At 40.4% G+C, this 21,251-nt stretch overlaps 1 protein-coding gene across 1 annotated transcript; it reads left to right on the forward strand.

The window, feature by feature from the left end:
• Window positions 1-5,967: 5,967 nt before the first annotated feature.
• LOC139394638 (NLR family CARD domain-containing protein 3-like) lies at window positions 5,968-15,147 on the forward strand. Its single transcript, XM_071142742.1, has 8 exons — window positions 5,968-6,990; window positions 8,423-8,536; window positions 8,645-8,710; window positions 10,673-12,424; window positions 12,582-12,755; window positions 12,884-13,057; window positions 13,397-13,568; window positions 13,845-15,147. The coding sequence occupies exons 1-8, from the start codon at window positions 6,824-6,826 to the stop codon at window positions 13,851-13,853; spliced, it is 2,628 nt and encodes an 875-aa protein (XP_070998843.1). The 5' UTR covers window positions 5,968-6,823; the 3' UTR covers window positions 13,854-15,147.
• Window positions 15,148-21,251: the final 6,104 nt, after the last annotated feature.

A 21,251-nucleotide genomic window follows, 5' to 3' on the forward strand; every position in this document is an offset into this window, starting at 1 on the left:
ATTTGAGATGGTGTGACCTGCATGTTGCAAAACTGTAGATAACAGCCCAGCAGATGCTTTGTCCTTGTGTTTGTATGTAACAATATTGAGCACATGGTGTGACTTGCTGTATCTTACAAAGTTGTGATAGGGAGGGGTGGTCATCAAGAGGTTTAACTGAGATGGAAAAATACTGAACAACACAATAGCAGAAACTGAGCAACTGTTATAACTAGGGGGTGATACCAGAACAGTAGGAATATATACATCAACGGAGGGAGGACTCCAAGAGGCGGGGACCCATCTGAGCGCCTGCTATAGGCTGAGCAAGTTTAAACCACGCCCAGCCTCTACTGTGATAGGCCAACAGACGGGTTGGAACAATGTCTATCACAGTATAAGAACACTGTACTTACATACATCTTGTCACTTCTCTGTTCTGCCCTGCGTGGTATTACAGTGAGCCCGTATATACGAAAGTTGCATTTGCCATTTAATACTTAACTAATTAAAAATACATAGTATACAATCGGTGACTCATTGTTATATTTATCCTGATACCAGATTCGAATTTACGCAACTCTAACACTAGACACGGTATCGTCAATAACAACGGATTGCGGGGGTTTTCGCGGAAAAGTACCTACATAAAAACATAACAAGTAAGGGACGCCAGGTGGAAGTGTACACAAAGTAACTCACCTTCCAAAAAACAGCCTCTGGGCGACGCTTCTGTCAGAGGTAGGCAACTTTCCCGAATGGTATAAAATAGCTTTCACCAGTAACAAAATAGGCTAGGCCTTGCATACTGTTATTCCATGTGTTTACAGGACATATAACCCATACCTGAAGTACAAAACTGCTATAAACTAGCCTAGTTGACTCTATGTCGTATAAACCAGGCTTTAAATATATTCCATTACGTATCTCTCTACATTCTAACCCTTTGTGCTGTTGGCTGTGCCAAATAATATTTGTACCCTGTTTTGTGCTGTTACCATATTGTGCCTCTGCCATGTTGTGTTGTGTTGCGACATGCAATATTCTTGTTTTAGGTCTCTCTTTATGTAGTGTTGTCTCTCTTGTCGTAATGTGTGTTTTGTTCTGTTTTTAATCCCAGTCCCCGCAGGAGGCTTTTAGGTAGGCCGTCATTGTAAATAAGAATTTGTTCATAACTGACTTGCCTTCAAATAAAAAATAATGAATTGCTCCCTTTAGGAAAACACGTCGGACATGATATTCCGAATCCACACACAATCCCGGGTGTATTTGCATGTCGTAGTCAAATAGGCATGTTAATATGGGGTAGGCAAATGTTCCTATGATCCGATTTTAGGGAAGTACCTAACAAAACGAACTGCATCATGTCCATAAACAAACTATTATGCCAGCAGCACAAACGATGAGGTCACTTTGTGTGGTAAGTAGGAAATCTATTTACGTTTTTCAGACTGTAGAGTAATTCCAATAACATAGTTGTATGTTATTAATCCAATGACGCATAGTAAACATGGCGCCACAAGAATTCATATGCCTGGTCAAAATGACCTGAAGGTAATGTGTTTTATTTATATGGGTCTAAATTATGATTAATTTTGTGGAAAATAATTTTGTGTGATTATTATTATTTGACCCTGCTGGTCATCTATGAACATTTGACCATCTTGGCCATGTTCTGTTATAATCTCCACCCAGCACAGCCAGAAGAGGACTGGCCACCACTCATAGCCTGGTTCCTCTCTAGGTTTCTTCCTAGGTTCTGGCCTTTCTAGAGTTTTTCCTAGCCACCGTGCTTCTACATACACCTGCATTGCTTGCTGTTTTTAGTTTTAGTCTGGGTTTCTGTACAGCACTTTCTAACATCAGCTGATATAAGAAGGGCTTTATAAATACATTTGATTGATTTTGGACCTTTTCAATAATGATTTTATTGTTTGAAATGTTTTTAGTCTCTCAACAGTTTGATACACATTTCAATGATAACATAAATTCATAATGGCTATTAGTTCATCAATATAAAATATAACACCAACAATTGTAAATTTAGGAAACGTGTTTTTTTTTTAATTAGAAATGATTGCTTGTGGATACCTAAGTGTGTGTGTAAAATATTACTGCTCTCTGATTTCATTTTATTTCTAGCAAAACTATATATCCATTGTTTACATGAAATGGAATTTGAGTGATGTGGTTGTCTCACCTAGCTAAGATGAAAGTAGTAACTATAAATTAATCTGGGTAAGAGAATTTGCTAAATTACTTTTATATGTCAAATGTATCAGTTATTTTAAATTGTTTAGTTACTTGTTACGTTTGACTGTGTAAAAACTATTAGTAGCCTGATTCTTATTTTTCTGAGAGCGAGGTGGATATACTCTGACTGTACAAATCATTAGGAAAACCTTCCTAATATTATTGAGTTGCACTCCCTCAGGCATGACCTACAAGGTGTTGAAAGCATTAGACGGGCATGCTGGCCCATGTTGACTCCAGTGCTTCCCACAGTTGTGTCAAGTTGGCTGGATGTCCTTCAGGTAGTGGACCATTTTGTTATACACACGAGCATCTGTTGAGTGTGAAACCCAGCGGTACCTACTACTTTACCCCATTAAATCTTTTGCCTTGCCTATTCATCCTCTGTGTTGCACACATACAGTGCATTCGGAAGGTGTTCAGATCCCTTCCCTTTTCCCACAGTTTGTTACGTTACAGCCTTATTCTAAAAATTATTAAATACATATTTTTCCTTATCAATCTACTGACAATACCCCATAATGACAAAGCAAAAAATGTTTGCAAATGTATTAAAAATAAAAAAACACATGCCTTATTTACATTAGTATTCAGACCCTTTGCTATGAGACTCAAAATTGAGCACAGGTGCAGCCTGTTTCCATTGAATATCTTTGAAATGTTTCGACAACTTGATTTCAGTCCACCTGTGGTAAATTCAGTTGATTAGACATGATTTGGAAAGGCAACCTGTCTATATAAAGCCTTTGAATGGGGTATGGTAGTAAGTGCCAGGTGCACTGGTTTGTGTCAAGAGCTGTAACACTGCTGGGTTTTTCACGCTCAACGGTTTCCGGAGATCTACATGGAGGAATGGGCCAAAATACCAGCAACAGTGTGTGAAAACCTTGTGAAGACTTACAGAAAATGTTTGACCTCTGTCATTGCCAACAAAGGGTATATGACAAAGTATTGAGATAAACTTTTGTTATTGACCAAATACTTATTTTCCACCATAATTTGCAAATAAATTCATAAAAAATCCTACAATGTGATTTTCTCTATTTTTTTCCCCTCATTTTGTCTGTCATAGTTGAAGTGTACCTATGATGAAAATTACAGGCCTCTCATCTTAAGTGGGAGAACTTGCACAATTGGTGGCTGACTAAATACTTTTTTGCCCCACTGTAAGTATTTGATACATCAGAAAAGCAGAACTTAATATTTGGTACAGAAACCTTTGTTTGCAATTACAGAGATCATACGTTTCTTGTAGTTGACCAGGTTTGCACACATTGCAGCAGGGATTTTGGCCCACTCCTCCATACAGACCTTCTCCAGATCCTTCAGGTTTCGGGGCTGTTGCTGGGCAATACGGACTTTCAGCTCCCTCCAAAGATTTTCTACTGGCTAGGCCACTCCAGGACCTTGAGATGCTTCTTACGGAGCCACTCCTTAGTTGCCCTGGCTGTGTGTTTCGGGTCGTTGTGATGCTGGAAGACCCAGCCACGACCCATCTTCAATGCTCTTACCGAGGGAAGGAGGTTGTTGGCCAAGATTTTGCGATACATGGCCCCATCATCCTCCCCTCAAGACGGTGCAGTCGTCCTGTCCCCTTTTCAGAAAAGCATCCCCAAAGAATGATGTTTCCACCTCCATGCTTCATGGTTGGGATGGTGTTCTTGGGGTTGTACTCATCCTTCTTCTTCCTCCAAACACGGCGTGTGGAGTTTAGACCAAAAAGCTCTATTTTTGACTCATCAGACCACATTACCTTCTTCCATTCCTCCTCTGGATCATCCAGATGGTCATTGGCAAACTTCAGACGGGCCTGGACATGCGCTGGCTTGAGCAGGGGGACCTTGCATGCGCTGCAGGATTTTAATCCATGACAGCGTAGTGTGTTACTAATGGTTTTCTTTGAGACTGTGGTCCCAGCTCTCTTCAGGCCATTGACCAGGTCCTGCCATGTAGTTCTGGGCTGATCCCTCACCTTCCTCATGATCATTGATGCCCCACGAGGTGAGATCCTGCATGGAGCCCCAGACCGAGGGTGATTGACCGTCATCTTGAACTTCTTTCATTTTCTAATAATTGCGCCAACAGTTGTTGCCTTCTCACCAAGCTGCTTGCCTATTGTTCTGTAGCCCACCCCAGCCTTGTGCAGGTCTACAATTCTATCCCTGATGTCCTTACACAGCTCTCTGGTCTTGGCCATTGTGGAGAGGTTGGAGTCTGTTTGATTGAGTGTGTGAACAGGTGTCTTTTATACAGGTTCAAACAGGTGCAGTTAATACAGGTAAAGAGTGGAGAACAGGAGGGCTTCTTAGAGAAAACCAACAGGTCTGTGAGAGCCGTAATTCTTACTGGTTGGTAGGCAATCAAATATTTATGTCATGCAATAAAATGCAAATTAATTACTTAAAAATCATACAATGTGATTTTCTGGATTTTTGTTTTAGATTCAGTCTCTCACAGTTGAAGTGTACCTATGATAACAATTACAGACCTCTACATGCTTTGTAAGTGGGAAAACCTGCAAAATTGGCAGTGTATCAAATAATTGTTCTCCCCACTGTATGTGGGAATTCCTTCAAGATTGTTGGAAAAGCTTGAGAGAGAGAAGGTTGAGAGAATGCCAAGAGTGTGCAAAGCTGTCATCAAGGCAAAGGGTGGCTATTTGAAGAATATATAAAATATATATTTATTTAACACCTTTTTCATTACTACATGATTCCATATGTGTTATTTCATAGTTTTGATGTCTTCACTATTATTCTACGATGTTTATTAAAAATAATAAACACCGGCCCAACTAGGTTGGAGTGGGGAAGAGAGGAATGTATGTGTGTGCCGAAAGAAAACAAAGAGGATTCTTAACCTATGTTTGAACCGACCCGGCTATAACTCTGGGGAGATAAGATAGTTCCAGCCCCCCCCCCCCCTCCAGATACAGGAAACCTGGAGGGGCTCTCCCTGTCCTATCAGCTGAGTGGTAAACTGTGGCGAGACTCCAGGAGAAAAAGAGAGAATCCAAATGTTAGTGTGTATGTATGTGCGTAGGTTAAGAGAATGGTATAAAAGGAATGTCTTTGTGTATGCATGGGAGAGCTCTCGCAAATAATCTTGGATTTGACCAATTGTGAGCTGGGAATTCTGTCTGTTTCATTTAAACCAGAACTTTACACACTCTGGGTTGCAGACCGATTAAGATAATTGAAATTTATGAACATTGATTACAAAATTCTATATCACATTGTCACGCTGGAGGGTATTGTCAGGATGAGCCTGCAGGAAGGGTACCACATGAGGGAGGAGGATGTCTTCCCTGTAATGCACAGCGTTGCTTGCAATGACGAGCTCAGTCCGATGATGCTGTGACACACCGCCCCAGACCATGACGGACCCTCCACCTCGATCCCGCTCCAGAGTACAGGCCTCGGTGTAACGCTCATTCCTTCGACGATAAACGCAAATCCGACCACCACCCCTGGTGAGACAAAACCGCAACTTGTCAGTGAAGAGCACTTATTGCCAGTCCTGTCTGGTCCAGCGACGGTGGGTTTGTGCCCATGTGACGTTGTTGTCGGTGATGTCTGGTGAGGACCTGCCTTACAACAGGCCTACAAGCCCTCAGTACAGCCTCTCTCAGCCTATTGCGGACAGTCTGAGCACTGATGGAGGGATTGTGGGTTCCTGGTGTAACACGGGCAGTTGTGGCCATCCTGTACCTGTCCCGCAGGTGTGATGTTCGGATGTACCGATCCTGTGCAGGTGTTGTTACACGTGGTCTGCCTCTGCGAGGACGATCAGCTGTCTGTCCGGTCTCCCTGTAGCGCTGTCTTCGGCGTCTCACAGTACGGACATTGCAATTTATTGCCCTGGCCACATCTGCAGTCCTCATGCCTCCTTGCAGCATGCCTAAGGCACGTTCACGCAGATGAGCAGGGACCCTGGGAATCTTTCTTTTGGTGTTTTTCAGAGTCAGTAGAAAGGCCTCCTTTAGTGTCCTAAGTTTTCATAACTGTGACCTTAACTGCCTACCGTCTGTAAGCTGTTAATGTCTTAATGACCGTTCCACAGGTGGATGTTCATTTAATTGTTTATGGTTCATTGAACAAGCATGGGAAACAGTGTTTAAGCCCTTTCTAATGAAGATCTGTGAAGTTATTTGGATTTTTACTAATTATCTTTGAAAGACAGGGTCCTGAAAAAGGGATGTTTCTTTTTTTGCTGAGTTTACTTCATGGGTTAATGCTCAGGAGTTGAAAATGCGCCACTTATCCACATGTATGCTATGTATCCCTGGTGCTCTCAACTCTAAAATCAACCACACAAACTTCTAGCACATCATGTTTTTGTTCTATTAATTTATAGTGGTATATAATCTGACCTCAATGTTAAAATAGGGACTTTTTTTTCTACATTTCCTGGTTTCAGGTTAGAAGTCGTTTTTTTTTACTTAAGGAAGGATGCAAGCTGGGTTACACCAATGATAGCTTCAACTGTCTCAATTCTATTTCCGTTTAGCTTAAAATGAATGTACCATTATGCTGCAAGTGTTGTAAAAAAAATATTTTGTTTTTTTTTGTCCAGTGTATAAGTGGTCAAAATGAGTCTCTCTGGGGAGAAGGAAGATAGAAGCACTCCTCCTAGTATCTGTGAAAAGACTGAAGAAGAAGTCACTGCTTCTGGAATTAGTTTCTCAGGGAGTGAGGGAGCGTTGTCCCATAAAAGGAGTTTTCCTACAGAACAGGACACTGACAGGGAACTTAAGAGGTAAGATCATCAAATAGGTAAGTGCAGGAGCTGAGAGTTAGTTTTTACAATCATACAATCCAGTATTGCTGTGATTTGTCTTTATTTTATGCAAAAGATCAAGTCGATCAGGCAATTTGCTGGAGACAAATTTACTATATCACTAACCTATACCTAGTTGTTATGTGCATTTAGACTGATAACAATAGAAAAAAAAAACGAAAACAAATCTGAAAAAAAAATCAGAAAAAAATTCAGAAAAAAAATCAGAAAAAAAACTCTGAAAAAAAAATCTGAAAAAACTCTGAAAAAAACCCCGAAAAAAAACCCGAATATTTTTTTTTTTTAAAAACGAAAAAAATCCGAAAAAAAATCCGAAAAAACCCCGAAAAAAAACCGAAAAAAAAACCTGAAAAAAACTCCGAAAAAAATCCGAAAAAAACTCTGAAAAAAAATTCAAAAAAAAAATCCTGAAAAAAATCCGAAAAAAAAATGGAAAAAAAACTCTGAAAAAAAACCCGAAAAAAACCCCCGAAAAAAAATCCCCAAAAAAACCCCGATTTTTTTTTTTTTTTTTAAATCAGAAGAAAAAAAATCAGAAAAAAAAACCAGAATTTTTTTTTAAAAAAGAAATCCGAAAAAAAAAAAAAACGAAAAAAAATAAAAATCAGAAAATAAAAATCAGATTTTTTTTTTTTAAAAACTCCGAAAAAAAAATCGGGAAAAAATTCAGAAAAAAAATTCAGAAAAAAAATCTGAAAAAAAAATCTGAAAAAAAAATCCGAAAAAACTCTGAAAAAAAACCCGAAAAAAAACCTCGAATTTTTTTTTTTTTTTTAAACGAAAAAACTCAGAAAAAAAACTCAGAAAAAAAACCCCCAAAAAAACTCAGAAAAAAAAATCCGAAAAAAAAAACTGAAAAAAAAACGAAAAAAAAAACTGAAAAAAAACCCCTGAAAAAAACGCAGAAAAAAACCCCTGAAAAAAATCTGAAAAAAACCCCCCGAAAAAAATCAGAAAAAAAACTCTGAAAAAAAAAATCTAAAAAAAAAATCTGAAAAAACCCCCCGAAAAAAACGAGACCTTCAAATAAATTCTCTCTCTTGGACTTATAAATTAATATCTAGCCATTAATTCTTAAAAATAAAACTTAGAAATGCCCCATTTTAGCTTTCAACAACTGTCTTACCTAATCAAAAATTAAGATATAAACTTGTTTTACTCAGTAGTTTATAAACAGTGTAATTGTAAATGACAAAGTATAGCTTCAAACATGGTTAAAGCTATACTTCCACGGACTATCAGTCCTACGAATTTGAGTGGGCTTACATTTCCCTAGCCTCATTTATTTACCAAAACAAGTGGCGGGGTAGCCATTTTGTTGTTTATCTAATCCCACACTAGCTTGACGGTTTTATTTTCGGAGTGAAAGTTAATTATTTTCTTTTGACAGGGCCAAGACAGACCGACCAGTCTCACCTGTACCTAGCTGTGTCTCCATGAAGAGTGACCAGTCTATGGGACATCCTATTTTCTTCAGTGATGGAGAATTATCCGCTGGGAAAAGGTGAACTGAGACATAACATGGTGTTTGATGATGGCTTTTCCTTTTATTTACCATCTTCTGTATAGATGAAGACTGATGTTATTGCTCTCTGTGCTCATTTCTACCCAGCAGTATCTCTGAGGAGAATGACCAGTCAATGGATCACCAACCCAGAGTCCCTACTGATGACAGAGTGTGAGTTATAACAGTTTGCACAGCATCCTACCGGTTTTCAATACATTTTATTCACCAGTCATGTGTCTGACATCTGGTACCTTTTTACTCTGTGAATTTCCAGATACTAGGCTCCAATTCATCATTTAGGAAGCCTAATTTTGCTTGTCATTAGATCCCTTGTCTACAGGACAACATCATTCAGTCTGACATACTAGAAATGTGAATAAAATGGCATGATTACTAAACTCAGCAAAATAAGAAACGTCCCTTTTTCAGGACCCTGTCTTTCAAAGATAATTAGTAAAAATCCAAATAACTTCACAGATCTTCATTGTAAAGGGTTTAAACACTGTTTCCCATGCTTGTTCAATGAACCATAAACAATTAATGAACATGCACCTGTGGAACGGTCGTTAAGACACTAACAGCTTACAGACGGTAGGCAATTAAGGTCACAGTTATGAAAACTTACGACACTAAAGAGGCCTTTCTACTGACTCTGAAAGACACCAAAAAAAAGATGCCCAGGGTCTCTGCTATCTGCGTGAACGTGCCTTAGGCATGTTGCAAGGAGGCATGAGGACTGCAGATGTGACCGGGGCAATAAATGGCAATGTCCGTACTGTGAGGAGCCTAAGACAGCGCTACAGGGAGATAGGAATGACAGCTGATCGTCCTCGCAGTGGCAGACCACTTGTAACAACACCTGCACAGGATCGATACATCCGAATATCACACCTGCGGGACAGGTACAGGATGGCAACAACAACTGCCCGAGTTACACCAGGAACGCACAATCCCTCCATAAGTGCTCAGATTGTCCGCAATAGGCTGAGAGAGGCTGGACTGAGGGCTTGTAGGCCTGTTGTAAGGCAGGTCCTCACCAGACATCACCGGCAACAACGTCGCCTATGGGCACAAACCCACCGTCGCTGGACCAGACAGAACTGGCAAAAAGTGCTCTTCATTGACGAGGTGCTGTTTTGTCGAATCAGGGGTGATGGTCAGATTTGCGTTTATCGTCGAAGGAATGAGCGTTACACCGAGGCCTGTACTCTGGAGCGGGATCGATTTGGAGGTGGAGGGTCCATCATGGTCTGGGGCGGTGTGTCACAGCATCATTGGACTGAGCTTGTTGTCATTTCAGGCAATCTCAACACTGTGCGTTACAGGGAAGACATCCTCCTCCTCCCTTCCTGCAGGCTCATCCTGACATGACCCTCCAGCGTGACAATGCCACCAAATATACTGCTCGTTCTGTGTGTGATTTCCTGCAAGACAGGAATGTCAGTGTTCTGCCATGGCCAGCGAAGAGCCCGGATCTCTATCCCATTGAGCACGTCTGGGACCTGTTGGATCGGAGGGTGAGGACTAGGGCCATTCCCCCCCAGAAATGTCCAGGAACTTGCAGGTGCCTTGGTGGGATAGTGCGGTAACATCTTACAGCAAGAACTGGCAAATCTGGTGCATTCCATGAGGAGGAGATGCCCTGCATTACTTAATGCAGCTGGTGGCCACACCAGATACTGCCTGTTACTTTTGATTTTGACCCCCCTTTGTTCAGGGACACATTATTCCATTTCTGTTAGTCACATGTCTGTGGAACTTGTTCAGTTTATGTCTCAGTTGTTGAATCTTGTTATGTTCATACACATATTTACACATGTTAAATTAGCTGAAAATAAGAAAATTAACGCAGTTGACAGTGAGAGGACATTTCTTTTTTTGCTGAGTTCATAATAGTGAGACCCAAGGTTTAGTGTAGCTATCAGGAGATGCAGATAGCGTTGTCTCCCAGTAAAATGCACCAAATGTTGTCCCATAATCTTCACATAGCCTACCAAACTATAGAATGTCAAACTCTGTACTGTTTCATCATTGATCACATCCAGATTAGAGTTTAGTTATATTATAAATGTTTACCCAAATCAATTTAATTCATTTCAACAAGGAACATGTATCTTTCTTTTCCACCTATAGGTACCCAACAGAAGTCCAGGAGAAAATTAAACCCTACTTGAAGAATAGGACATGTTCTTTATTTGAGGGCATTGAAGATCAAGGAAAAACGACACCTCTTAACAACATCTACACAGAGCTCTACATCACACAAGGTGGAAGTGGAGAGGTCAATAATCAGAATGAGGTGAGACAGATTGAGACAGCATGCAGTTGTCAAGTAGAACACGAGACATCAATCCAACTCAATGACATCTTCAAACCCTTACCTGGACAAGACAAGCTTATCAGAACAGTACTGACAAGGGGAGTTGCTGGCATTGGAAAAACAGTGTCTGTGCTGAAGTTCATGTTGGACTGGGCTGAAGGAAAAGCAAATCAAGACATCCAGATCATCTTTCCACTTCCTTTTCGGGATCTGAACTTGATGAGAGATAAAAATCTAAGTATGATGGAACTACTTCATCACTCCTTTATAGAAACAAAACAATCAGAAATCTCAGAAAATAAAAATATTGTGTTTGTTTTTGATGGTCTGGATGAATGTCGCCTTCCTCTGGACTTCCAGAATAATAAGATCTGCTGTGATGTCACAGAGTCAACTTCAGTGGATGTTCTGCTGACAAACCTCATCGAAGGGAATCTGCTTCCCTCTGCTCATATCTGGATAACCACCCGACCTGCAGCAGCCAATCAGATCCCTCCTGAGTGTGTTGACCAGGTGACAGAGGTACGAGGGTTCAATGACCTACAGAAGGAGGAGTACTTCAGGAAGAGAATCGGTGAGGAGGACCTGGCCAGCAGAATCATCTCACACATAAAGACATCAAGGAGCCTCCACATCATGTGCCACATTCCTGTGTTCTGTTGGATTTCAGCCAGTGTCCTAGAGAGACTATTGGTTGAAGCAGAGAGTCGAGAGATCCCCAAGAATCTGACTCAAATGTACGCTCACCTCATGATCTTCCAGTCAAAGCTGAGGAGTCAGAAATATCCTGTAAAGCATGCCAACGATTCTCACTGGGGTAAAGAGATGATTCAGGCACTGGGAAAGCTGGCTTTTCAACAGCTAGAAAAAGGCCATCTGATATTCTATGAGGAAGACCTGAGAGAGTGTGGCATTGACATCAAGGATGCGTCTGTGTACTCTGGAGTGTGCACTCAGATCTTCAGAGAAGAGTCTGGGCTTAACCAGATGAAGGTGTACTGCTTTGTACATCTGAGTATCCAGGAGTTTCTGGCTGCACTATATGTGTTCCTCATGTTCACTAACAACAACAACAATCTGATGGCTAAAGAGAGATCCCTCCGCAACAAAAACAGTCTATATGAAGATGCAGTGGACAAGGCCTTGCAGTTTGAAAATGGCCATCTGGACCTTTTCCTCCGCTTCCTTCTAGGCCTTTCACATGAGTCCAATCAGCATCTCCTACAAGGCCTACTGACACCAACAGGAAGCAGCTCACAGAGCAACAAGGAAACAGTCAAGTACATCAAGGAGAAGATCAGGAAGAACCTCCCCCTGGAGAGGTGTATCAATCTGTTCCACTGTCTGAATGAACTGAATGATCATTCTCTAGTGGAGGAGATCCAAAGCTACCTGAGATCAGGAAGTCTCTCAAAATCTAAACTCTCATCTGGACAGTGGTCAGCTCTGGTCTTCATGTTGCTGACCTCCGAGAAGCTGGATGTGTTTGACCTGAAGAAATACATCAGATCAGATGCGGCTCTTCTCAAACTTCTCCCAGTTGTCAGATCCTCTACAACAGCCCTGTAAGTGCTTAGTCAAATTGATTTCCAAACAGCATGCTAATGTAACATAATAATGAACATCAGTTTGAATGACTAGTTAGGCTGATAATTCAGTCCCAAACGGGGCATTTATTTGTGGGCACCTGGGTATCTTAAGATGCAGCTATGTTTTCCACAGGCTGAACGAATGTAAACTCACCAAGAAAAGCTTTGAGGCACTGGCTTCTGTTCTCAAATCAAACTCATGCTGTCTGAGAGTGCTGGACATGAGTGGCAATAAACTCCAGGATTCAGGAGTGAAGCTGCTCTCTGCTGGACTGGAGGATCCACACTGTAAACTGGAGACATTGAAGTGAGTGACTTTGTGACTGTCTCCACTGCAAAGTGAAGTGGGTGTTGGAGATATGAAGATGTATATTCTTCATGTTGTAAATGTAGTTATAGATTTGTGTGGGTTACTAAGCCGCATCATCTCTCCAGGTTGAATGATTGCAACCTAACTGAGAAATCTTGTGAGGTGCTGGCTTCAACTCTCAGCTCAAACACCTCAAGTTTGAGAGAGCTAGACCTGGGAGGAAATGAACTCCAGGATTCAGGAGTGAGATTCATCTGTGCTGGACTTGAGAATCCACAAAGTAAATTGGAGACACTGAGGTAAGGCTAACCCTCACAGAGTTTAACTTACATTTCACTGGTCCTGGATTTAATCCAAGGCAGTGCACTGGACAACTGACAGTGTGACTTTCAAAGCCCATTTATGTCCGATCGACATGCGCTACATTTAGAGTGAATGCGATTTCCACAAAACTCTGCTCAAAACTTGGATTAAATTCCAACCTTGGTCTCTGATGTCATAATTGGGACTTGGTCTCTGATGTCATAATATATGACAATTTGTCAGTTTTTATCATTAATTGTATCATCTTTAGATGCTAAACTGACAGTTTCTGTAATATTTTATACTGTGTAACTTTTCTGCCTCACTTTCCACAGGCTGTCAGGCTGCAGCATCACAGAGGAAGGCTGTGCTTCTCTGGCTTCAGCTCTGAGGTCAAACCCCTCCCACCTGAAGGAGCTGGACCTGAGTGGAAATGCTCCAGGAGTCTCTGGAGTAAAGCTGCTCTCTTCTGTACAAGAGGATCCCCTCTACACTGGAGACACTGCGGTGAGTTTTTTTTAAGATCACAGTTTTATGAACACAGTAATATAGTGAACAATTAGCCATTAGCCATTGTAGACATCCAGACACCCTGATCGTATTCATTTGTGCAAACTGTAGCAAAACATTTTGCAACACATGCTAGTTTCTTATTGGACAAGTTCAGGTAGTTCCTGCCCGTTTTGTTCAGTGTTCTTCTCTTTGGTGTCTAGTGAATACGACCCCTATATGTCTAAGCTGCTGTATGAGGACTTAGATCCACTTCCCTTCTTTATTTCCCAGGTTAAATGATTGACAGCTCACAGATTCAGTGAAGGAATGGCCTCAACTCAAAATCCTTGGTTGTGGGAGTGCGCTGCAGTTAAATGCTTCTGGGACAGTTACAAAATTAATTTCAAAGTGCTTCAATATAAATATTAAATGCTTCTAAATCGACAATGATCGCTCCTTGAATCAGAGAACCCTGGCAAAGTGGTGCCAGGAAAATAACCTCAACAAACACGTCACCGGGGGCACACTGCCTGCCCTCCAGGACACCTACAGCACCCGGTGTCACAGGAAGGCCAAGAAGATGATCAAGGATCTCAGCCACCCGAGCCACGACCTGTTCACCTCGCTACCATGTAGAAGGAGACAGTACAGGTGCATCAAAGCCGGGACAGAGAGACAGGACAGCTTTTATCTCCAGGCCATCAGACTGTTAATTAGGGGGGAGGGGTGGGTGGTTGGATAAATGGGATGAGAGGTTGAGGTCCACTTTTTAGTTTTCTTGTTTGAATCCTGTACCAATATTTTTGATCATTGTACCTGTAACACCCCCCTCCCCCCAACAAGAAAATGGCAAAATAAACTGGTCATTCAGTTTGTTATTACTTTTCTTCACCTTATTACACTGTAGTATATGGACTGACTGTTACTCCTGGTTGGAAGGATGACTTGTCAATCTGTCAGTAAGTTGGCGTTATAGGTCATGTAAATATGGTTTGATGTTGGTTGTTTCTGTTGCGTGTCAGTGGACTGTGTGTTCTGTTAGCTCAGTAAAAAGCCATTTTATAATGACATCGTGTTATATCCATCATGTCTATACATATTGACTATAGTAGTAAGCTTCTTTAACTCAACAAACTTATTGTCTTCTTAGTAACTCTGCTGTGCATTTTACCAGACTGCTAGTGCAGCGGTTTAAGGTACTGCATCTCAATGCAAGAGGGGTTACTTAATGTCCCTGGTTCGAATCCAGGCTGTATTACATACGGCCGTGATTGGGAGTCCCATAGGGCGGCGCACAATTGGCCCAGCGTCGTCTGGGTTTGGCCGGGGTAGGCCGTCATTGTAAATACATTTGTTCTTTATTGACTTGCCTAGTTAAATAAACAAATATTTCAGTGTATTTGATGTCTGGATTGTCTTGTGTGTTGTTCTAATTGCTTGGATTTTTATTGTAGCACCATGGGTTTTTGAAAAGCATGTTACAAATCAAATGTATTTTTATTACAGTAATGTACAATTACTCACATTGTATGTTAAATCTATGATAAACTGTATATTTCAAGTTAATAATAAAAATGAATAATATTCAAATTCATTTAAGTTCTATTTCAAGTAGTATTTCATTTTCATAGTAAAGTTGTTATTGCCATCTGTGATTAACTCATAGTAAAGTTGTTATTCCTAATGCCATCTGTGATTAACTCATAGTAAAGTTGTTATTCCTAATGCCATCTGTGATTAACTCATTGTAAAGTTGTTATTCCTAATGCCATCTGTGATTAACTCATTGTAAAGTTGTTATTCCTAATGCCATCTGTGATTAACTCATTGAATGACTTGGGGCGCTATTCAATCTGCATCACTGAAGCGGTTCAGATTGAGCTATAGAAATGTAAAGGTCATTTCCCATTGAGCCAAATTATTCAGCATTTACCATGAATGTAGTCTCCACTAAAGCAGGGAACATTGCCTTTCACATTTCAATCACGCCGTAATGCTGAACTTCCTCCATATGCATTGACTCTAATTTGAAGGGGTGGTCACATAGTCATATATATAGTGTATGTGGGTAGCTGGGGGTTGTTAATGGGGGTTGTTAATAGTTGCTACTACACAGCAGAATGCTGTCGTGAATTCGGACAGCATACTGACAGGGACTCAACCCCAGTTCTCTTCACATTCAGTGACAACATTTTTAGCTGTCTACCACAGCATATTGAAGTTGAAATTAAACAATGAAATTGCAGACTTTCAGCTTTAATTTGAGGGTATTTACATCCAAATCAGGTGAACAGTGTAGGAATTACAGCACTTTTTATATGTGGTCCCACCCTTTTTAAGGGACCAAAAGTAATTGGACAATTGGCTGCTCAGCTGTTCCATGGCCAGGTGTGTGTTATTCCCTCATTAGTTAATTTACAAGTAAGCAGATAAAAGGTCAAGAGTTGATTTGAAGTGTGGCATCTGCATTTGGTATATGTTGCTGTTAACCCTCAATATGAAGTCCAAGGAGCTGCCACTGCCAGTGAAGCAAGACATCATTAGGCTGAACAAACCCATCAGCGAGATAGCAAAACCATTAGGTGTGAACAAATCAACTATTTGGTACATTCTTAAAAAGAACACCAGGTACACCAAAAGGCCCGGAAGACCATGGAAAATAACAGCAAAAGTGTGTGAAAACCTTGTGAAGACTTACAGAAAACGTTTGACCTCTGTCATTGCCAACAAAGGGTATATAACAAAGTATTGAGATAAACTTTTGTTATTGACCAAATACTTATTTTCCACCATAATTTGCAAATAAATAAATTAAAAATCCTACAATGTGATTTTCTGGATTTTTTTCTCATTTTGTTTGTCATAGTTGAAGTGTACCTATGATGAAAATTACAAGCCTCTCTCATCTTTTTAAGTGGGAGAACTTGCACAATTGGTGGCTGACTAACTACTTTTTTGCCCCACTGTATGTCCATTCATCCTTTTGCCAGTGTTACCTCAGTGATGCCCACCCATCCATCTTAGACATGATGCCTTGTTAAAAGTTAATTTGTGGAATTTCTTTCCTTCTTAATGTGTTTGAACCAATCAGTTGTGTTGTGACAAGGTAGGGGTGGTATACAGAAGATAGCCCCATTTGGTAAAAGGCCAAGACCACATTATACCAAGAACAGCTCAAATAAGCAAAGAGAAACGACAGTCCATCATTACTTTAAAACATGAAGGTCAGTCAATACGGAACATTTCTTCAAGTGCATTCGCAAAAACCATCAAGCCTTATGATGAAACTGGCTCTCATGAGGATCGCCACAGGAAAGGAAGACCCAGACTTGGGAGCTGCAGAGGATAAGCTCATTACAGTTACCAGCCTCAGAAATTGCTGCCCAAATACATGCTTCACAGAGTTCAAGTAACAGGATACCAATAATAAGAAGGATACCAATAATAAGAAGAGACTTGCTTGGGCCAAGAAACACGAGCAATGGACATTAGTCCGGTGGAACTCTGTCCTTTGGTCTGATGAGTCCAAATTTGAGATTTTTGGTTCCAACCGCCATGCTTGTGTGAGACGCAGAGTAGGTGAACGGGTGATCTCTGCATGTGTAGTTCCCAATGTGAAGCATGGAGGAGGAGGTGTGATGGTCTGGGGTGCTTTGCTGGTGACACTGTCAGTGATTTTATTTAGAATTAAAGGCACACCTAACCAGCATGGCTACCATAGCATTCTGCAGCGATACGCCACCCCATCTGGTTTGCGCTTAGTGGGACAGTCATGTATTTTTCAACAGGACAATGACCCAACACACCAGGCTGTGTAATGGCTATTTGACCAATAAGGAGAGTGATGGAGTGCTGCATCAGATGACCTGGCCTCCACAATCACCCGACCTCAACCCAATTGAGATGGTTTGGGATAAGTTGGACCACAGAGGGAAGGAAAAGCAGCCAACAAGTGCTCAGCATATATCCAACTCCTTCAAGACTGTTGGAAAAGCATTCCAGGTGAAGCTGGTTGAGAGAATGCCAAGAGTGTGCAAAGCTGTCATCAAGGTGGCTACTTTGAAGAATATAAAATATAAAATCTATTTTGATTTGTTTAACACTTGTTTTGGTTACTGCATGATTCCATATGTGTTATGTCATAGTTGATGTCTTCACTATTATTCTACAATGTAGAACTGAGTGACGTTGTGACTGTCTCCACTGCAAAGGAAAGGGATGTTGTAAATATGAAGATGTACATTCTTCATGTTATAAATGTAGTTATAGATTTGTGTAGATTACTTACAGTTGAAGTCATATGTTTACATACACCTTTAAACTCAGTTTTTCACAATTCCTGACATCTAATCCTAGTAAAAATCACTGTCTTAGGTCAGTTAGGATCACCACTTTATTTTAAGAATGTGAAATGTCAGAATAATAGAGAGAATTATTTATTTATTTCATCACATTCCCAGTGGGTCAGAAGTTACCTTTAATTTGTTTTACAGAGCTGGTGTAACTGAGTCAGGTTTGTAGGCCTCCTTGCTCGCACACGCTTTTTCAGTTCTGTGCCATTTTTGCAAATGTATTAAAACTGAAATATTACATTTACATTTTAAAATTTCAATCACGCTGTAATGCTGAACTTCTGCCATTTGCATTGAATCGTGCCCTTGGTTTCTATGCCTATGGATGTTCATACTCACAGTAATGAATAGGTCTACCTGTGTGGACTCAAGGCATTTAAGGTGTTCTCTGCTGGTCCAACTTCAATCTATTTCAAATGGGAACAAAAACATTTCACTACTATTCCATGTTTTAACAGTTGATCAAATCAAATCAAATTTATTTATATAGCCCTTCGTACATCAGCTGATATCTCAAAGTGCTGTACAGAAACCCAGCCTAAAACCCCAAACAGCAAGCAATGCAGGTGTAGAAGCACGGTGGCTAGGAAAAACTCCCTAGAAAGGCCAAAACCTTTCCTAGACACCCTTCTGTACGTCTTACCTTGTTATTTCAGTGTATTACAGATCTCTGTAGTCTTTGAGCTGTAGCATTGACTACTTATTGCTTAGATTAGTTTGTATTGTAGCACCTTGGGTTTTAAAACAAGTAGCATTTTTTACATTCTATGTGACCCTGTGTGTTAATCTATGGTCAACTGTATTTCATATTCCTTAAATATTTGAGGTAAAGCTCTTATTCATATTGCTGTGTGACATTGTGTCAATCTGTGATTAATTGAATGACTTGGTTTCCAGAGATATGAATGTTCATACTCACATATAACTACATATAGGCCTAACTGTGTACACTTTAAACAGTAACAAAGCGGTCACACTGCCACTGTTTTGGAAATAAGATTAGAAATGGGGCTGGATAAATCTAACCACTATCAAATTAATAGACAAGAGTTATGGATGAAAGACCTGACCAACCATGATCTTGTTTACAATGACATGGTTAACAAACAGAAATAAATAAATTTGGGGTTAGGATTATGTAGGACAGTTGAATTAAACTCATGAGGCATTTAAGTTATATTCTTCAAGAGTCAATGAGTAAATATCATTAATAAAAACTTCAAAAAAATGGAAGTACCAATTGCAGATTGCCCCTTTAAGGTGTTCTCTGCTGCTCCAACTAAAATTGATTTGATGTGGAACAAAATAAATGTCGCTACAATACCATATTTTAATAGTTTCTAAATGCTATATGAAGAAACTAGGGGCTCCTTGACATTCACTTGTACAGTCAGTTCCAATCAGTGATTAGGTTACTTAAATTAAGGGAGTTGGGATGATGGTAGTTTTAAAATAATTTGAATGGTATGTGTGTACACCTGTGTCCCTTTCCATAGTGTAGTTCAGTAACTGGAAAATGTTTTGTAATTTAGAAAATATATATTTTAAATTATCCTTTATTTAACTAGGCAAGAACAAATTATTAATACAATGACGGCCTACAGTGGGTTAACTGGGAACAGTGGGTTAACTGCCTTGTTTAGGGTTGCAGAAAAACACATTTTTACCTTGCAGCTCTGGGATTCAATCCAGCACCCATTTGGTTACTGGCCTAACACTCTAACCACTAGACTACCTGCAGTAAAGGACTAATGTAAAATTTGAATTTTAGCCTAGATATGCCTCCCTGAACTTTCCCTACAAAAACAGATGTAATTTTTCATGGGCAAATTGTTTTGTTTTAGTGTGCTCATACTGAACACATCACAGCCAGGGATGTTTGGCTATGCAGGAACATAAACAAAGAAAGAGAAACACTGGTTAGCAGAATGTCTCTTGTGAAAGCAAGTTTGTGGGTTATGCCCTCTGAAAGCAGTTTTAATCCTGATGGCAGGCAGTGACTTGAGTCTGTGCTGACACATGTTTTGGAATAAATATGTCGTGGGTGTGGTCCTACAGTAATGCTACGTGACCCGTTTGGAAAGCACCTGCCCCCGCCCCTCGACGATATGAAAACCATAACTGAGAAGTTGGAAGTTGAAAGATTATTGCTGAACCTGATTGCGGGGGTGTTTCGCCGGAAATACTACCTATAAACGTTAAAACATGAGAAGGGAATAAATTGGGGAAACCAGGGCCTGTTTCAGAAAGCGGGTTTACTGAAAACTCAATGTTAGTTGACTCAGAGTTCAAGGAAACTCGGTTTTCGGTTTTTCAAAGCCAGTTCAATTTAACTCTTGAGTCAGTTATTATGGCAACATACTCCGTGAAGCTAACCTGCTCGCTGGCAGTTTCTCCTCCCCGTTAGCTGAAGCCTGCAGACTGAAAGAGGTGTCAGACATGGCGTGTCCTTTTCTTGAAGAGCCAGTTGATTTTGAAGCACAAATACTCTGCAGAAATCTCTGTCGGGAGAGGGCGATCAGACCATCCTTGGATGTTTAATCATTCCCTGATGATTATATTTCAGCATTTCCATTTTTCTGCACAATCGATCAATCATCTGAACAATATTCTCAGCCCTCATATCGTTGACATGCTCTCAGTTCGGAAACATTTCTTTGTTTTGCACTTTGTTGTTTGTTTTGCCAACGGGAGTTTTCTATATCGGTGGCAGTGAGAATATTTCAATGCAACCGTCTGTCGGGCTGTCAGAAATGTGACTCTAGCACTGAAACGTTTACTGTACACTTTTGTGGTGTTCCCAAGTCACAGACCATCAAATAAGAATTCCACAAAATTGCAGGTATCAGTCTAAGCAACTATTTATTTATTTAGTATGAAGCTTTGAGACTTGAAGCACTACTCAGTCAGTTTGATATATTTTAGGGTTTCCGGGTGTGATTGGCTGCATAGATGCCACTCATATTCCTATCACAGATCCTTCAGTAAATGAAGGAGATTATGTCTGTGCAAGATTTTTTTGTGAGTGTACACTGAGCGCTAGATTTGTCATTGTGAGTTTATATATATATATATATATATATATATATATATAGCTATATATATCCTACTTCATCAATATTTTTTTTCCTCCTATTGCAACTGAAAATGTAAACTGTATCCTCGTATTCTCATAGGAGAGTTCGATGGTTACCTGCTCGGTGACAGAGAGTACCCGCCAGCCCTATTTGCTGACCCCTTACCCTGATCCTGAGCCCGGCCCACAGCAACGTTATAACTTGGCTCACTGCAGGACATGAGCCAGGGTAGAGATGACCATTGGGATGCTCAATGCCCGGTTCCAGTG

This window comes from Oncorhynchus clarkii, unplaced genomic scaffold, assembly GCF_045791955.1.
Source record: "Oncorhynchus clarkii lewisi isolate Uvic-CL-2024 unplaced genomic scaffold, UVic_Ocla_1.0 unplaced_contig_1137_pilon_pilon, whole genome shotgun sequence".
Lineage (NCBI taxonomy): Eukaryota > Metazoa > Chordata > Actinopteri > Salmoniformes > Salmonidae > Oncorhynchus > Oncorhynchus clarkii.